The 19,507-nt window shown below is 37.7% G+C and overlaps 1 protein-coding gene and 1 long non-coding RNA gene across 2 annotated transcripts; both read left to right on the forward strand.

Annotated features, from left to right (window-relative positions):
- Positions 1 to 4,475: 4,475 nt before the first annotated feature.
- LOC139944440 (uncharacterized) lies at positions 4,476 to 7,170 on the forward strand. The gene is made up of 3 exons (XR_011786960.1): positions 4,476 to 4,735; positions 5,107 to 5,247; positions 5,785 to 7,170. It is a non-coding gene; the product is annotated as an uncharacterized lncRNA (long non-coding RNA).
- A 2,743-nt stretch (positions 7,171 to 9,913) lies between these two features.
- Positions 9,914 to 16,069, forward strand: LOC139943980 (uncharacterized). The gene is made up of 6 exons (XM_071940904.1): positions 9,914 to 9,986; positions 11,582 to 11,698; positions 12,268 to 12,486; positions 13,064 to 13,305; positions 14,376 to 14,517; positions 14,946 to 16,069. Coding segments are annotated over exons 1-6 (831 nt in total). The 5' UTR covers positions 9,914 to 9,984; the 3' UTR covers positions 15,055 to 16,069.
- The last annotated feature ends 3,438 nt before the right edge of the window (positions 16,070 to 19,507 follow it).

The raw sequence follows: 19,507 nt of genomic DNA on the forward strand, positions 1-19,507 counted from the left end.
TGTCACTCCATTGAAGAACTTCATTGTAGAATTTTATGCAAATGAGCTATTTTTGCGCTCGCTCTTCGAAGACTGGTTGTGGAAAATGACTGCACATCATTCGCCTATCGCGTAGTGGACTGGAGAGCAGCATGGCAGCCGTCGTTCTTCTCAGCTCAACATGGGACTTTGACTTCGCCCTTTTCTGATGAACTTTACTTGCAAAAGATAGCAAACTTCTTACCAAAACCGGTCATGTGCATTCAGCAATTATTTCAGCACATGCTGTTGCACTATTTAGAATCACTTTATTTTGGCATTCTTCAGCAAAACTTGGTCAAAACAATTTGAAGAAAGCTATATGAACCTTGTGTGTTGTGTGAGGCACGTGGACCATGTGCGTTTTGCTAAGCAAGCCACGCCTTTCCCAGGACAGAGAACAGCTTTTGATTCAGTCAAAACTGCAGCACATTAATTGAAGCAAAATTCTTAAATGAACCTTTCGGTACATTACTACGAGTTCCTTGAAGTTTATATAGTTTCGACTACAGAGACTTTGAGTTTTAAAGCAATTTCTGTGTCGAGATTTGCGAGTGGCCGTAGCTAGCTAGTGTCACTCTTACTGCAGAAGAAACTTCATGACTAAAGCTGAACGCATCAGTCCTGCTGATACCACCACCGACATTTTTAGGTAAGGCTAATTTTTGGCGCATACGTTTTACCATGGAGCAATAGTTTATTGCTCCATGGTTTTACCAAACATAGAAACTTATATTTTATTTTATTTTAAAGCCATTGGACCCTTTCGGTTCAGAAAAAAATAAAAGTTCACAGATCTACACATAACTTACAGGGTTTACTGAAGGCAATGGTGAAAGACTTCTCATGAAATATTATTCCATGAAATGCTAAACTTTCACAGGTTTGTTATTTGATATAGAAGTTGTGGTACACAAAGTGTGGGCCTTGGACAACACTGTTTACCGAAAGGGTCCAATGGCTTTAACGTGCCTGCATTCGTATTTTGAAGCACCCTTTTGACTTTAAAACTTAAGCATTTACGGGTTTAATTGTTTTTCTCAACAGCGTCGGTGAAAATGACCGGGAAGCAGCGCTGCGCGCGGTGGACCAAGACGGGGAACAACGAGGCGTAGACCAGCACAGCTTCAGGCGGCATTGAGGGGACTGTTTCGTTGGGGTTGCAGAAAGAGGGAACATTGGTACTGGACAGGTAAAAACAAGATCAAAATATAACAATATGATTCCCTCGAAATACTATTTTTTTTTTTTTTGGGGGGTTCGGAAAAATGTTCCTATACTGCCACCACTTTTTAATTTGTTATAAAATGATTTAGTATCTAATTTTACCCATATTATTTTGTTGGTAAAAATTAGTGAAAAAGTGGTGGCAGTTAATGAAATTTTTAAAATTCTTTTTGTTTTGTTCTCTCAAAAATTAATCACCTTGAAATATTTATATATTTTCTCAAAAATGGTATTCCCTCAGTGATTTTGAGGGAAGTAATTCCTTTCTAAGGCACAAAGGTATAGGTTGGAATATATAAAAATTTAGTTACCATTTAATTTCTTTTTTTCCTGTCCCTTTATATAGGTGCTCGGAACAAGTGTGGTTGCTGATGTCGATGGATTTGTGGTTTGTGGACGAACAGTGGAGTCACCGCTGGAGTCAGCGCCGGATTCAGGTAAGGAAAACTTGGCAAAATCCGACCTCCACTTTTCAAGCTTGCTCAAGTGTAATATGCTCCTCTTTGATAGAAATTTATAAGATGATTTTATGGCCTTAATTGCCATACTCAAAAACACTATTGCTGCAGAGGCATAGCTACTGGAAGAGAAGAGAACAAATCCAAGTAAAGTTTCAAAAGTATAAAACAGACGAAGCTATGTGTCAACACTAAAATGTCGCCTATGTACGTCCCCTCCCCCTTTAGAAGAACATTGGGAAAATTATTTTGCAAAAGAGGCACAGAATGCAAATCGGGTTTTCACCCATGAACCGTCAAAAACTAGTTGTAATCCCTCAATCCTCATTGACAATAATTTATAAGATGTGCATTAATAACAGTCAGAAGTTTAAGTTTCATTTTTTTACTTAATACCCCTTCCCCTCCCCCCCACACTTGAGCAACTTGCAATAACAAAATAGAAAAACTTGACTTGACTTTTCACCTAAAAAAAGAGTGAGAAATGTTTTTTTAACATTTGACTGTTTACCCAAAATAATGCGAGAAAAAAAATATACTCAAAATTTTGACTTTTCACAACAACAAAAAATGAAAAAAACAAACAAATTTATTGGAATGCAATATTAGAGGTCGGAAAATGCAAGTTGTCCTTTCAAGATCAAGACAAGGTGAAGACATCGAAGTGTAAGAGGAGCTCTAACCCGTTCTCTTGCAGAGTCCCACCCCTCGTACCAGCCCTCCCCTCCAAAAATGTTCTGCGATCTTGTTGATGTTGTCCTTGCTTGTGCAGCTTTCAAGGTGACTTCAGAGTTTCTTGGTATTTCTTGATGCATATTGGTCGAAGCCAATGATGCTTTTCAGTTTAGGAGACTAGTCTTACTGGAAATTTCTGTCGGGTTTGATACTTCGAGTCATCAGTTGTCATGTTTATTTATAATTGTCATAATTTTTAAATAGACAAAGGATGCAAAATCCAACTTAAATTCATAATATTTTTCAATAATTGCTCTAAAAAGATGATAGAGCGATTTTTTTAAAAATTTATTTATTTCTTCCTCATTTTTATTTTTATTTATTCTTATTATTATTTTTTTTGTTGGGGGTACTTCACCCTTTGGTACAGCACATTTACTGTAAGCAAAAAACTTAAAACATAACTATTTCAGAAGTAATCTAATATGACATGCAGTCAAACACTCAAGCCTAATCACCATTCATTTGATGGTCAATGTTTGATTTAGGAGTTTTAAATATATAATTTAGAACAACTAAATTAATATTTAAACATGCCTAATGACCGCATTCCATCAATTCTGAATGCAGACATTTTACACTTAGCAGAACAGTTTTTAAAATTTAAAATTAGTAAAGTAAATATAGCTGTAACCCTTCCCCTTCATCACAAAGTTTAACTTAAAGAAAATCGATTTGAGAATTTGATGTTTGATTCAGGAGATTTAAATGTGAAATTTATACAAGATAAGTTAACATTTAAATGCTCTTAATATCAACATTAAATCAATTCTGAAAGTATAGACATTCCAACCGAGATAAAAGACGTAATAATTGTGAAATTAAGTAAAAACAATATATGAACAAAATTACTGTATACTTTCCTAATAAGATTAAAAGTTAAAATAAAAGAAAAAGTTTGAAAAACTTGTTACAAACACAAATATTTTTCGAAAGTTGTAGTCCTGAAACGCAAACGTGTTTCATAGTTCCTATTGATCCCTCACACGCATGTCACACGCAGCGTCTCAGCACGCTCACCATTTTGGTGGTCAATAGGTTGACGTGTTAACGCTGCGTCGCCAAAAATGCGCACTTAAAACGGCATAAAAAAGTGATGGGAAGGAAAGAAACAACTCAAGACCAGAGAGTAAAAGAGAAAGAGAATAAGCCGGGGAAAGGAGCAAACCATCCAAAGAAACAAGATTTCCAAGTGGTATGTATGAATGGTAAGACAGATAGGCCTAGAGACGAGACTTCCATGGGGAAGTTTTAATGGTAATACAGAAAGGCCTAGAAATAAGACTAACTCTCTACTCTTTAAGCAGGTCTACTGGTACAGGTTAAGTATAAGGTGTGACTGGTCTAGTACTTAGTCTTGATTCAAGTTGCTCAATCTCATTTCCCTCTCAGTGACATATATAAGGACAGTAAAAACAACTGTCCTTAAATAAATAAAAGATACTGTCTTGAATCAAAACTAAGAACTATGCTGTCACAAACTTTGAGTGGATGGTGAAGTCGCTCTCTCTGATGGTGAGTGAGCCGGAGGTCAGCGAGGTCAGGGGTTGCAGCAAAGGTGAAGTTTAACATCAAAGGTTAAGTATTCGTAAGTATAAAGGAACGCTAACGTTCTTCACAGCGTCTAACCAACATTTTCTCAACAGCGTCTAACCAACGTTTTCTCCACAGCGTCTAACAAACGTTTTCCTCCCAAACGACTTCCAACCTTTTTCAGCCTCTCACCAATCTTCTCTTTTTATTTTGTCTTCCACAGTATCCTGCTCTTCCCAAATGGATGCAATTTCTTGGTTTCAACACTCGATCACGCGTCACAACTTGTGACGCGTGATCGAGTGTTGAAACCAAGAAATTGAGGTGAAAACCCCTTTTGGCGTTGCTGATACTAAGGATGGGGGGGGGGGGGGCAAAGGTAAAGTATGTACGAGGTTAGGTGACAAATAATCTTTCCCTTCAAAGGTAAAGTTTCCCTATAAAGAAAGGTTCATGCGAATGGGATATAATTTTTAAGCCGCAACCCTGTTTTTGCTGTGAATGCTTCGCAGGAGTTGCAGTCCAACTCTTCCAAATTATTCACCGCGAATTTGTGACGTCAAAACTTGTATCGCATTCCCATTCCTTGGAAGTTTGAATCAGGCTTAATTGATGTGACCCCAAGATGCTAACCTTTCTAGATTTAAGTTTTTCTTACAGAGAGCAGATCATTCTTTCTTCCCTGAAGATGGCGAAGAGATTTGTGTGCTTGCATTCTAAACTTGAGGTGACGTCTACCAACAAGGACTTGGGTCATGCAAAAGGTTTGGTGATGTATCAAGTTTTACAAGTTGTTGGTAAAGAGAATTTTTTTCAAGAAATTTTGAGTATTATGAACAAATCAAATCATCAGTTTATCTTTGAAATTTTTGAATCAAAAACAGTTTTTGAATCTTGCAAACTAATCCCTGAACAAGACAAAAGCAAAAAGTAAAACCGAAATACCAGCATTGTTTGAGATCGTTTCAACATCCAACCAGCAAACCATTAGTTCAAAAGAACTTGACTTGACTGTAATGTACACTCCCCCAAACAATTCCTGGAGCAACGGAAGTCATCTCTTCTTGCAATTTATTACAGAAATGTATGAACTCATGATGACAGATTAGTATTTGTTTACATTCTATTTCCCCAGTTGAGGGAGTCTTTTGACAACCACATGAGCTTGGGATGAGCATCGTTGGAGGGGTGTCATGTGGGACTGTGAGCGCCTCGAGTGAAGGCTACATTCTCCTGTGGCGTGGCTTCTACCTGTTGTGATGTCAACTGTTGGAAGGTACAGATGCAAAGACTCGACGTAAACAACTTCATGAGTTTGAATAAAATCAATCAAAACTTTTCTAGCAAATGAGTCAAGTATTCGCTAAAGACGGTCAGATCATACTGATCAAAAAGTCTAGTTGGCAACCACCAGTTCTTTTAAGAACCAACACTATTCTATCGAGATTTACACGCGCTGCTACTGCAAACCTCACTTGATTAAACTCCCACCAAACAAAGTTTCAAATCCTTCCTTTAAGAGAAGGTTCATCCCACAAATTTGGCAAAACTTTGAGTTGAAGATTTGAAATCACATTATTCTGGCCATCTTCTAGTCTGCAGTAAACACCTTACAACCAACAAGTGGTACCAAAACTTAACTGCAAAAAAACAAGGTCAAGAGTTTTCAGAAAAAGATTTATAACAACCTCATAGACAAAACTGTGCTCATGTTGGATGAGTTGAAGAACTAAACTGAGCTGGAGGAGAATCTTCTTGCACATAGCATTCAGTCTGTATACTACTTCTCTGACATTTTTATTTCCTTCCACAGATTGAGACAAAGACCTTGGAGATGGCATGCATAAGGTTCATCAATGCTTATTGGATAAGATAGGACTGCATCAAGGATAGCCAAGATGACTCTCCAATACCAAGTTCAACCGTCGTTGAGACTTTGTGCCATGAGCTGGAACTGCGACAAGTTTAGCCAGATGACTCTTTGTTATGTCCGAGTGACAGAGGGAGAGGCTAAGCAACGCGACGATGTTCCACCATCTGAATAACTTTGTCAAGTCTAGAGCGAGATGAAAATCTGCCATAATTTCAACCGTTGCAATGGCGTATGGATATTCATGCTTAAAACCAATGCTTCTTGGACAGTGTGCCACAAGCTGGAGAAATGTGTCAAGTCTAGCCAAATGACTTGCTGCTACTAGGATGCGAAGATGAACGCTTTTTTGGCAGTGTGCCACTAACTGAAGGATTATGTCAAGTCTAACTATATGACTCACCGAAGTTTAACCATCGGAGGGATGTTGATGCTGCAACTTTTGGACAGCCACCATCTGAAGTAAGACTGTGTCAAGTCTAGCCATATGATTCCTCACACGTTAACATTACTGAAACACTTAGCTGGACAATGGCGGTACCTTACTGTATAAAGACACTCAAGAAGAGGACCATCTTATTCTTAGGCCGAGTGCTAAGTTTGTGACTGCAGAGTGGATGTGACTGTTGCTATGGGCTTCATCATGCTTAACGCGCTGATCAAGTCACAGCTGCATCCGCAGCCACTAACTCGGTCTTAGTTTAACATTTATTCAGGGCTTTTCTTGAATCCATCAAACTCCTCCAATGTACAATTATTGCGTCAGGGCCCAATTTCATAAAACTGTTAAGCAGAAAAAATCTGCTTAGCAAATTTCTTGGCTAAGTAAAAAATGACTTGGGTACCAGTCCCAGCAGTGGTAACTGTGGTATTAAAATCGTTGTTAACTTTTTGAAGTTGGGCCAAGTTGGTTTAATGAAATTGGCAAACCTTGCCTCATGCCAAGCATTGTTGGTTTATCATACAGGATAAGATTAATTCAATTCAGTCCAAACCCTTTGGATTTTGATGGATTCACATTGGTTATGGGAATAGAACTTTAAAAATGGTACAGCTTTTTTCTTCAGAAACAATCAAAATTTGTTTAAACGAAATAAAAGCGAAACTTTTGAAGCTTTTTTCTTGATGGAACACTTTGATAAAGAATAAGTGAGAATGTAAAAACAATGGTCTCATTCTTTGCAACTGGAGAATTAACTTAATATTACTTAATAATACATCTTCAGATAACAAAAGCTGTACCATCATGTTACACAACTTTTAAACTAAGGTGACCAGTGTTAAGAATTTTGAGCTTCTCTTTGATTAAATTCAAAGTCATTAAATTTTTCCTAGAAATATTTTTCATGAATATTAAATAATGTTGTAGAATAATTTCTTTGATGAGGGGTAGACAGCTGACAAAAACTTGCCTTAGATGGCTTTTGGGCTGGGCCCAATTTTATAAAGCTGTTTTAAAAGCAGAAAATATTGCTGAGCAAACTTCTTTGCTAAGCAACAAATGGGTAGGGCACCAGTCACAACAATGTGAACTTCATGGACTTTTGGCTGGTAACCTGCTTAGCAAATTTGTGCAGTGGTTACAAGCTTTTTGAAATTGGACCCAGTTCCTTTGACCCATCATCAAGGTAAAACTTTAGGTCATTTGGTCAATTTTGTAAGATTTTAAAAACCAACTGGAATTGTTCTAGGCCCTCCATCTACACACATGCATGTAGGCTCATTCACACTGTGCATAAAGTATGAGTCAAAGATGTGTGGGAAATTTCAAAGTGTAAACTTGAGCACTAAGTCGACAGAAAACATTTCCATAAAGAAATTTACGAGCAAAGGTCTGTTGTAACACGTACAATGCGAACACCATAGCCACAATCACATCACCAGGGCTTTGTTTCACAAAGAGCTAAGATTTATTTTATTAATCTTAGTTGCTAAGCAGAATGTGATGTCACTACTTATCCTAGTAAAAAATTAGTAGAGATGAATCTTGGTGTTTTGTGAAACCAAGCCACTACTCCTAACAACACTAACACTGAGCTCAAAACTTAATTCTTTAATTTACCCCCCCCCCCCCCGTAACCATAGCAATATCATTAATATTTCATTACTACTAACACTTACCCCCGACACAACCTCTATTCAATATGCACAACGCCTTTAACAATAGAAAACAATCATTTATGAGACCAAATTTGTCTATTAGCGCTCAAAAACAATGTTGAGATTATTTACTGTAGTTTATCTGAAGTAATGATTCTGTGTAACGTACAGCTAGATAAAGTGTATACATTTATTTATTTTAATTATTTCTAAGTGTTGTTTTCTCTGCCTGGGGTAGCTCTCTCTTCAATATGAGATCTACCTCTTGCAGGCCTGGAATTCATTTCAACTTTGAGAGAAGCACTTCCATTGGAACATCTTAAAGTCTATTGGGAAATCTCAAAGCCTTTGGAGGTATGGGCACAAAAGTCAGGCCTGGGGCTCAATTTACTGTTAAGCAGACAGTTTTGGTTAGCAAAAATCTGTGCTAAGCACAAATTGAGTGGGGTACACCAATCACAGCATTTTGTTTATGATATCCTATAGCTGATGATTAGATATTTCTGTACTTAGCAGTTTTCTGTGCTTACTTTAACATGCTTTATGAAATTCGGGCCATGGGCCAACAGGCTAATGCCTCAATGTAACAGTCATGCACAGATTGATTCAAGTACACAGTTCTTTAAAAATACATTATTATGTTTAAGACCACATTTTGTCTTTTTATTTGAAAGAAAGATTTTGTATGGATCTAAAATGTATTTATATGAGAGTCTCTGTACCACCAAGAGTAGCGATTTTGTTTTAAATAGTAATGCAATTTTATTTGTGCTCCTTCGGATTGTGGTTTGGGATGAAAGCCTTTTATGAATAAAAAGTTTTTAATTAAGTACTTTTCTAATGAAAATAAGATATATTTTGTGGAGTTAAATTGCACACAGGCCTTTTAATTACGTGCATTCGATTAACTTTCAAGTGTACGTAAAAACTTACACGAGAGCAGACCACAAATTTTCTGCTAAGATGTTGTTCAATAGGTCCGTTTGATTCATTGTGGTTTATTATGTGGTTTATTGATAAGTTATCTAATTTATTAGCAGTGTTAATATTATGACTGTGTGTAATTATTTTGTTTATTGTATGTATGCAAAGAAATTTTCCTCCATGGTAGGACCATTAAAGATGAATTAAATTGAACTGAATTGAAGGAAATTGTTTATTAATAAAACAAAATTATAATTCATAAATTTTTAATGACTACTTTTCAAATGAAAATTAGCTGTATTTAGCTAAATAGTGCAATCTTTTAATTAGTTGGGCTGTGCTAATTATTATTAGGCCCCTAAGTTACCAAACTTCAGACTGGGATAATAATAAGGAAGACATCTATGAAAACAAAACATCAGACTTCTTTGATTTTCATTGACTGCCTTTTAATCAAAAATTAGGTAGTTGTGTGTTCAACTTGGATACCGAGCCCTCCAAAATTAAGTGTGCCAAGGAATAAAAATCTACTTTTTATTGAAGGGTACATTGACTTATCGGCAGGTGCATGCAGTCACAAAAGTAAGTATTTTTGTACCGCTAATGTATGGTAGAAATTGGCATTAGTAATATAGCGGCTAATTATGTATTAATTGGTGGACCAAATTAGCTTCCTCCCAAATTAAGTGAGCCTATAGGTGTAATGGGGCTGGGGGGTGAGTGCAAGTTTTTAGCAGCAATTTGTTCTGGTAGGGATGATGAGGTCCTAATTGTGGCGGCTAATTAATCACAATTATGCAACTAATTAATCTAATTGTACCTCTGAGTGTGCTCATTGATATGTTTCTTCAGACTTGTGAAAAAAAAAATTACTCTTAATTATACATAATTCAAAAATTCGATAAAAATTAGAAGGGATGGGAGACCAAACTTCCACCGCCTTTAACTGCATGGGTTCTAGTTTCCATAATTAATCGGGGTAGCTTCCAGCGCTCTGGAGCTGCACAGACTGGTTCCCAGTCTCAACATCGTGCAAATGAAGTGGTTGTTTATATTGGTACACAGACTACTTGATGCAGTGTAGATTGACGCCAATTTTACCTTCGGAACCGCGTAATCATGTGAGTACAAAATCCACATTTTACCTAGCCATCCTTCTTTTTATTTGCTGCACAAGCCTTTTACTTTTAACTTCACACCATAGCTATTAATTTTGGGTGGGTAGAATGAGGTATTTTTGTGTTCATTCATCGTATTAAGCTTGTGAAGTTCATGTACTTTCTAGTAAAAAAAAAGAAGATCATCCATTAAAAATAGTTTAACCCATTTCGTGAAAATACGGTAATTGTTTTTCTTTAGAGCACCGAAGTGTGAGCAATTCAGGCTTTTTGAAAAGAGGACAGAGTAGCAATTGCTTGTCCTATCAGGTAGTTAAAGTCGTCATGGTCCAAGGAGAAATGATGTAAACTGACTCAATTTGAGTGTCAGGCCAAAGTGGATTGGGGGGGGGGGGGGTAATTTCGTCCTTCAGAAGTTCAGTCAACCATGAATCAACCTATTGCCAACAACAACTTCAATCCAGCTAGGGGGACAACATTTTTAAATGCTAGCGACATCCGCCACATAAAAAAAAGAATATCTTAGTTTGACTCTTGAGTTTGAGTACAACTTAAATTCTATTTGGAAAAGTTTCCCAACCACTTTTTATTCAATGAAATTGAAAATCAGAAATATTTTAGTTTACTCAAATGAGATATTCGTTTTTGCTAACATTAATGAAAAAGTGTTGGCAGGATACGGACAGTTTTGTTCTGACACATGCTAGTTTAGGAATAATGTGCGTATCAAGTTCCTGTCACCATTTTTCATCGTTAATTTAAGAAACAAATTAGTAGGCTATTTAAATGTACTCTTGAGATTTTCCTTTTTTTTTTGGTATTCAAAATAAATGAAAAAGTGGTGGCAGGATACCTGATTTTGTTCTGCCATTATTCCATTATTTATTGATCCTTGCTCTTTGATTTATTTAGCAAAAAGTGCTATGGCATTAGGGGTGGGGGGCAGAATCTTATAGTGCAATTGGTTAGCAAACTCTGAACATTAACCCTTGGTCAACTGTCATAGACTTGAGGACGAGCTACCTGCTTACCTTAAGCACCAAGAATGAGCCAGCTTAACAGTAATTGCTTTAAGACACTGGACACTACTGGTAATTGTCAATAACTAACTAGTTATCACAGTCGGTGTATCTCAACATATGCCTAAAATAACAAAGCTGTGAAAATTTGAGCTCAATCGGTCGTCGAAGTTGTAAGATATTAATGAAAGTAAAAAACACCCTTGTCGCACCAAGGTCACACGAAGTTGTGTGCTTTCAGATGCTTGGTTTGGAGACCTAAAATTCTAAATCTGAGGTCTCAGATTCAAATTTGGTGGGAAATTACTTCTTTCTCCAAAAACTACGCCACTACAGAGGGAGCCTTTTCTCACAATGTTTTTTACTATCAACCTCTCCGCATTACTCGTAATCAAGAAAGGTTTTATGATAATCCTGATATTAATTATTTTGAGTAATTACCAATAGTGTCCACTGCCTTTAAGGACCATAACAACCTTTACCCTACTTGAACTTGCAGGGGAATTGGAAAGTGCTAGGCTTACTAAATAGTAACACCACTTTGTTCATGATGTCTTTTATTTGCTTTTCCAATATTAGGCCTCGCAGTAAAAGTCGCAGTCGTAGCAGAGGACGTAGTGATCGTCGAGATAAAGGACGAAGCAGGAAGAATCGAGGAGGGTCAGCCTCAGCAAGCTCCGGCAGTAGTTCAGACAGGTTTGTTTTAAAATCAGACAAGTTTTTTGTCTATACTTCTTTAATGCAATCGGTTGCAGGTGAAACTAAGAGATAAGGGAGAAACGTTAAAGCTTTTGACAATTAGCAAACGACTTTTAAAATGGTGTAAGTGCCCACATTCTTTTAGATTGTGATTTTTGTGTAGGGCCATGCTTGTTTTCTTTTTGATCCTAAATAACCTTTAATCCTGGTTTCCTCAGCTGAACTTGGGCGTTACAACAAATAAATTTAATTCAACAGTTATGGCTGGAAACCTTACTCAATTTAAATGAAGCGAGTATTATATCCTGCCTACTTTAATAATAATAATACTAATAATAAACGACACTAAAAGAGCGCTTCACAAATAAGTCCCTTTGGTGTGTTTTCTGAGGGTTTTTTTGCGATCAGAAAAAAAAATCAAAATTGTTGTTAAATAACCTGACAAGTTTATTAAAGCCTTCACCACAAATTATATCAGCCCTTGTTCTGAAGAAAATTTCACTACTTTTTTTTCCAAGGACTAAATATCACGCCAAGTAATAAAACAAATTGTTTGTATATATCAGCTCCAGTTCTAGAAGTCGTTCTAGTTCCAGTGGGTCATCCTCAAGTGGGTCGTCAAGCAGTAGATCCTCGCGGTCCAGCAGTAGATCCTCGCGATCCAGCAGTAGCAGCAGCGGGAGTAGCAGCTCAAGCTCCATCAGTCGTAAGAGCGGACAGAGGAAGAGCTCGGAGAAGAAAGGAAAGGAAGACAGGAAAGGGAGGGAGAGAAAGAGTCGGACAAGGTGAGTGTGGAGAGAAGAACAAGATGGTAAACAATAGTTCTTAGACGTGGTAGAAATGTAGGAGAGCAGCGATTGAAAAAGAACAGGTGATGGCTGTGACTCCAGAAGTGTGCCCTTATTACATATTAAGAATGAGGCGGCCACGGATGTAAAGCTTTGCCGAAGGATGATTAGACAACACCTTGGGATGGCAGGGGTGACAAAAATGACTTGACATATTCTAAGAATGATATGTGGTAACGTTTACAAAATATTTCAAATCTGAGTGTGAGAAGAACAATGTCAAGTAGTATACAAACGAGTGAAACTAACTGAGTAAACTTTAAATACTTTGGGGGTGAGCAAAGAATATTTTACTTGAGTAGGACTTGAACAAATCACCCCCCGGACTAGTTTGTGTGTTGGCACCTTACCAACTGAGCTATCTAGTCCTATGATGGCATTTTTATTTTATTTTTGGTAATGACAAGGTTGGAGGATTTTATAAGAAAGAAAAGCATTATTGGAAACAAGCATTTAGATGAAATCAAAGGCTCCATGACCTAAATATTACCGTCTTTACTTAATCATTATCCAGATCCAAGTCACCACGTCGGCGTAAACGGAGCCCGTCTCCCAAGCCATCTAAGCTTCACATCGGTCGTCTGACGCGCAACGTCAACAAGGACCACCTCATGGAGATCTTCTCAAACTACGGCGTAGTCAAGACAGTAGACCTACCCTGTGACCGCACCAATTCACACCTAAACCGCAGCTTTGCGTACATCGACTTCCAGAAACATGACGATGCCGAGAAGGCATTGAGACATATGGACGGAGGTAGGTTAAATGATTTGGGTACCTTTTTAAAATGTCCACAGATTTACATTAAACTTACAGGGTTTGAAGAGATAATGATAGTTGAAAGTTTCCCTTCAAATATAACTTACTGAGGTGCTGTAGTTTGTGAGAAATGAGTAAAACAATGTCTTGAAAATACGTTTGTAAATGATAACAATAATTTTCGTCTCATGAGACGAAAATTATTTTCATGACATTGTTTTACTCATTACCCAAAAACTACAACACCTCTGCACGTAATATTTTCAGGGAAGCTTTCTACTATTATTATCTTCAAACTGTAAGTTTAGTGTAAATCTGTGGACATTGTGTTTTTTAGTTACATAGACCCTTTAACAATAGGGCTATGATATGGCTTCGTTTTTTTAGCCACAAGCGAAACTGACTTGAGGTTTTTGCCTCTGACTGTCACTCTAACAAAGATATTAGCTAATAGGGAGACCGCCCAAACAGGTTTGGATAGTTCTGTTGGTAGAGCGCAGGTGTATAATTCAGAGGTTGTTGGTTCAAGGCCCGCTCCAGACAATTGTTTTTTTTTTTCAAACCTCCCAACTTTTTTCATGATTCCAGTTATGATTTGTTATGAACAAAAGTTTAGATTCCCCATACAAATGTTGTAGAGTATGTAATCCTATAAAATACAACATTCTGTAAACACAGAGAGCTTTGTCTCCAGACCAAGAGGAAAGTTTTCAGGTTTTTTTTCCTTTTTACACATGCCTTCCTAGAAATTCATTGGCTCGTTTCATTACCACTGCTCCAATTTCTGCAATTATTAAGTTAACATAGTGCAATCTGTTCATTCAGTTCTCTTCTGTGGACCCTGGTTCAAGTCGCCTTCGAACCTGACCCTTTGCCTGTGGATTGGGTGTTTCACTCTGCCCTATTTACATGGGTTTCCCACATGTTTGTGTCTTCTTTAAGTCGCAATTTCTACATGGCCTTTACTTGTCTTGGTTTGGGCCATTTTTCATTTTTGAGGATCCCTTTAGTTTAACTACCAGCAGGGTATAAAGCAATAAAATTGTTGGCTTATTTTTTATTTTCAGGACAAATTGATGGTCAGGAGGTGACAGCCGCCTACGTCTTGGCTCCGAGGCCCCGCATAATGCGGCGCTCACCGAACCGAGGAGGAATGAACTCATGGAGAAGATCTCCACCTAGATTCAGAGACGACAGGAATAGAAGAAGGTACTTCAATTGATTTCTTTCTCTTTTTCATGACAAGATTTACAATTCCCAAAAGTTCTTTTGTGTGAAAAATCCTGAGATTCATGGTGACCTTGACCCGTTTGACTTTTTATTTTTCATACAAATGCGTTTCAATATTCCATGGTAAACTTTCTAAATATAGTAATTGAACCCTTCGATAGTATATTCTATATTGTGGAATGCATGGAAGAAGAATGTAACAAAAAGTTAGCGGAGAAAGCGCATAAACAATCAACGTTCAAAACTGAAGACATTCATGCTAATTTGTGTATAACCTTTACCCTGATATGTGTTAGCACTGTAAACTCAGTACTGGAAACGTTCATGTTAAATAACTTCATCTGGAAGAAATCATTATTTTGTTTCAAATAAAAATGTTGAAGACATATTCTTTTATTTTGTTGCAGGCCACCCCCTCCAAGGAAGCGCTCCCCAAGACCTCGCTCAAGATCAAGATCCCGTTCACCAGTAAGACGAAGACGTCACAGCCGCTCAAGCTCCAGCTCCTCTCGCTAATAAAGACAGACTTCACCCGTATCTTGATTCATCTCGTAGTTGTACCACTCGTGGCTGATGGAAATCCTTTAACCAGTGGTACACAAAGTAGTCGTCTTTAAAAACTTTTTAGGGCGTACATGGCTCTCTGTGACTTGTTGATTCTGCTAATGTGTGGAGCCACAGTTTGGTCCAACATGGAGACTAAAGCCAGACTTGTCCGAAACATGAAGCCCCGTTGTGAAGGATACTTGCTTCTGATGGTACTTCTTATGAACATTTTGTAAGATTAAGGGTCTTCTGGCATTTCTTGGAAAGCTGATTGCTACGCCATTTTCATTTTATCTGTTCACTGTTCATAGACGAAGTGCTTTGAAGATCAAGTGTGGACTATGTTGTGATAGTCTTGTAGTTTTCTTTTTTTCATTGTTAGTAATGTATCTTTTGTTGTAATTGTAAATACTTCAGTACAAGTTTTTTGTTTTTATTCTTCATTGTGTTAATATTTTTTTAGCTTCAGTTTGGGCATATTTAAATAAAAATAGGGGGGGTTTTCACACACAAAAACTTGCTTATAATTGTGTCAAACGAGGACTTAAGAGTCTATATTAGTTTGGTCATGACTCCAAAAAAATTAATGCCAATAAAAACTTACATGGAAAGAAATACAACAGCTGTGGATAGTTGAGAAATAATTCACTTCAAAGTACTACAGTTATGGAAAAAGATATACACTTTTTGAAAATATGAAGCAATACCGCAGTAATGCTTCTTAGAATGCGGACACATTCACTTTGGAGTTTCGTTATCTCAAAAACGCGACCAGTTTAAAATGAAATTTTCCCAGGTTAATTTGATTGTATACAACTACATTTACATAGGATTAAAACAATTGAACTGTTGCAACTGTATATATTGCCTTTTGAGTCAGTGCAAAATCAGAAGGGTATATGTACTTGTACATCACTGTGGGTCAAGTATTTTTGTGGTTTCTGCTCTGAGCCAGCCAAACAGATGTCATTGAAACAAAATTAAAACTACTATTCATATTCATAATTGAAACAATTGCGTGTGAATTATTCCACCATTCTTGCACATCTTGCTTAAACCTGTGATGGAAAGTGGTCAAGTCTGGAGTTTCAGCAGAGTGTGGGTTGAGTCCCTGTCTTGGGCCAAAAAATGATAACATCACAAGGGGTAAGCCTTGCATTTTTGTTTAGTTTGGGCTAAAAACAGGTAAAATCGCAAGGGTTTAGCCTTGCATTTTTGTTGAAATTGGGCTAAAACAGATAAAATCACAAGGGGTAAGCCTTGCATTTTTGTTGAAATTGGGCTAAAACAGATAAAATCACAAGGGGTAAGCCTTGCATTTTTGTTGAAATTGGGCTAAAAACAGATAACATCACAAGAGGTAAGCCTTGCATTTTTGTCGAAATTGGGCTAAAATCAGATAAAATGACAAGGGGTAAGCCTTGCATTTTTGTTGAAATTGGCTAAAATCAGATAAAATCACAAGGGATGCATTTTTGTTGAAATTGGGCTAAAAACAGATAAAATCGCAAGGGATAAGCCTTGCATTTTGGTTGAATTTGGGCTAATGACAGATAAAATCACAAGGGTGAGCCTTGCATTTTTGTGGATTTTGGGCTAAAAACAGATAAAATCACAAGGGATATGCATTTTTGTCGAAATTGGGCTAAAAAGGGTTAAAATCACAAGGGATAAGCCTTGCATTTTTGTTGAAATTAGGCTAAAAACAGATAACATCACAAGGGGTTAGCCTTGCATTTTTGTTGAATTTGGGCTAAAAACAGATAAAATGACAAGGGGTAAGCCTTGCATTTTTGTCGAAATTGGGCTAAAATCAGATAAAATCACAAGGGGTAAGCCTTGCATTTTTGTCGAAATTGGGCTAAAAACAGATAAAATCACAAGGGGTAAGCCTTGCATTTTTGTTGAATTTGAGCTTAAAACAGATAAAATCGCAAGGGGTAAACCTTGCATTTTTGTTGAATTTGGGCTAAAAACAGATAAAATCACAAGGGGTAAGCCTTGCATTTTTGTTGAATTTGAGCTTAAAACAGATAAAATCGCAAGGGGTAAACCTTGCATTTTTGTTGAATTTGGGCTAAAAACAGATAAAATCACAAGGGGTAAGCCTTGCATTTTTGTCAAAATTGGGCTTAAAACAGATAAAATCGCAAGGGGTTAGCCTTGCATTTTTGTTGAATTTGGGCTCAAAACAGATAAAATCGCAAGGGGTAAGCCTTGCATTTTTGTTGATAAAATCACAAGGGGTAAGTCTTGCAATTTGTTGAAAATTGACTAACAATTGATTAAATCAAAAGGGGGTGAGTCTAGTGTTTCAGTTGGAATTAGGCTAAAATTGGACCTCTCCCGGGGCCATTGGTGTTTCTTGAACCGGTTCCGTACCGACGCAGGGCCATTTCGCAGGAGCCTACACAAGTGGGGCTACCTGGCATCTCCGCTTTGTGACTGTGGTGAACCCCAGACGAGGCGCCGCATGATAGCTTACCGCCTACTCTCTCACCTTGATGGTGGCATCGGAGCCCTCAGCCTGGCTAGGGACCCAGCTATAAACTGGCTTATGGACTTCAGAACGAAACCAGCATAGCATTCGACAACAAAATTAAAACTACTATTCATATTCATAATTGAAACAATTGCGTGTGAATTATTCCACCATTCTTGCACATCTTGCTTAAACCTGTGATGGAAAGTGGTCAAGTCTGGAGTTTCAGCAGAGTGTGGGTTGAGTCCCTGTCTTGGGCCAAAAAATGATAACATCACAAGGGGTAAGCCTTGCATTTTTGTTTAGTTTGGGCTAAAAACAGGTAAAATCGCAAGGGTTTAGCCTTGCATTTTTGTTGAAATTGGGCTAAAACAGATAAAATCACAAGGGGTAAGCCTTGCATTTTTGTTGAAATTGGGCTAAAACAGATAAAATCACAAGGGGTAAGCCTTGCATTTTTGTTGAAATTGGGCTAAAAACAGATAACATCACAAGAGGTAAGCCTTGCATTTTTGTCGAAATTGGGCTAAAATCAGATAAAATGACAAGGGGTAAGCCTTGCATTTTTGTTGAAATTGGCTAAAATCAGATAAAATCACAAGGGATGCATTTTTGTTGAAATTGGGCTAAAAACAGATAAAATCGCAAGGGATAAGCCTTGCATTTTGGTTGAATTTGGGCTAATGACAGATAAAATCACAAGGGGTGAGCCTTGCATTTTTGTGGATTTTGGGCTAAAAACAGATAAAATCACAAGGGATATGCATTTTTGTCGAAATTGGGCTAAAAAGGGTTAAAATCACAAGGGATAAGCCTTGCATTTTTGTTGAAATTAGGCTAAAAACAGATAACATCACAAGGGGTTAGCCTTGCATTTTTGTTGAATTTGGGCTAAAAACAGATAAAATGACAAGGGGTAAGCCTTGCATTTTTGTCGAAATTGGGCTAAAATCAGATAAAATCACAAGGGGTAAGCCTTGCATTTTTGTCGAATTTGGGCTAAAAACAGATAAAATCACAAGGGGTAAGCCTTGCATTTTTGTCGAAATTGGGCTAAAAACAGATAAAATCACAAGGGGTAAGCCTTGCATTTTTGTTGAATTTGAGCTTAAAACAGATAAAATCGCAAGGGGTAAACCTTGCATTTTTGTTGAATTTGGGCTAAAAACAGATAAAATCACAAGGGGTAAGCCTTGCATTTTTGTTGAATTTGAGCTTAAAACAGATAAAATCGCAAGGGGTAAACCTTGCATTTTTGTTGAATTTGGGCTAAAAACAGATAAAATCACAAGGGGTAAGCCTTGCATTTTTGTCAAAATTGGGCTTAAAACAGATAAAATCGCAAGGGGTTAGCCTTGCATTTTTGTTGAATTTGGGCTCAAAACAGATAAAATCGCAAGGGGTAAGCCTTGCATTTTTGTTGATAAAATCACAAGGGGTAAGTCTTGCAATTTGTTGAAAATTGACTAACAATTGATTAAATCAAAAGGGGGTGAGTCTAGTGTTTCAGTTGGAATTAGGCTAAAATTGGACCTCTCCCGGGGCCATTGGTGTTTCTTGAACCGGTTCCGTACCGACGCAGGGCCATTTCGCAGGAGCCTACACAAGTGGGGCTACCTGGCATCTCCGCTTTGTGACTGTGGTGAACCCCAGACGAGGCGCCGCATGATAGCTTACCGCCTACTCTCTCACCTTGATGGTGGCATCGGAGCCCTCAGCCTGGCTAGGGACCCAGCTATAAACTGGCTTATGGACTTCAGAACGAAACCAGCATAGCATTCGACATCATCACCATACAATGCCTCAAATCCCAAATAAATTATGCCAGCCTGCAAAATCATATCAAGTAGTCACAGGTACACACATAGGGTGCGTTCAATAAGCTTCCCTGGGTCGACCCGGGTGCGTTCGAATAGCTTTGACGTCGTTCCAGGGGGTCAC

Source organism: Asterias amurensis, chromosome 11, assembly GCF_032118995.1.
Source record: "Asterias amurensis chromosome 11, ASM3211899v1".
NCBI lineage: Eukaryota > Metazoa > Echinodermata > Asteroidea > Forcipulatida > Asteriidae > Asterias > Asterias amurensis.

What these genes read in the sequence shown, in the direction of transcription:
- LOC139943980 (XM_071940904.1), top strand. An exon ending in TCCGGCAGTAGTTCAGACAG is followed by an intron (nt 11,699 to 12,267) that starts GTTTGTTTTAAA and finishes TGTATATATCAG; the next exon opens with CTCCAGTTCTAGAAGTCGTT. An exon ending in GACGACAGGAATAGAAGAAG is followed by an intron (nt 14,518 to 14,945) that starts GTACTTCAATTG and finishes ATTTTGTTGCAG; the next exon opens with GCCACCCCCTCCAAGGAAGC.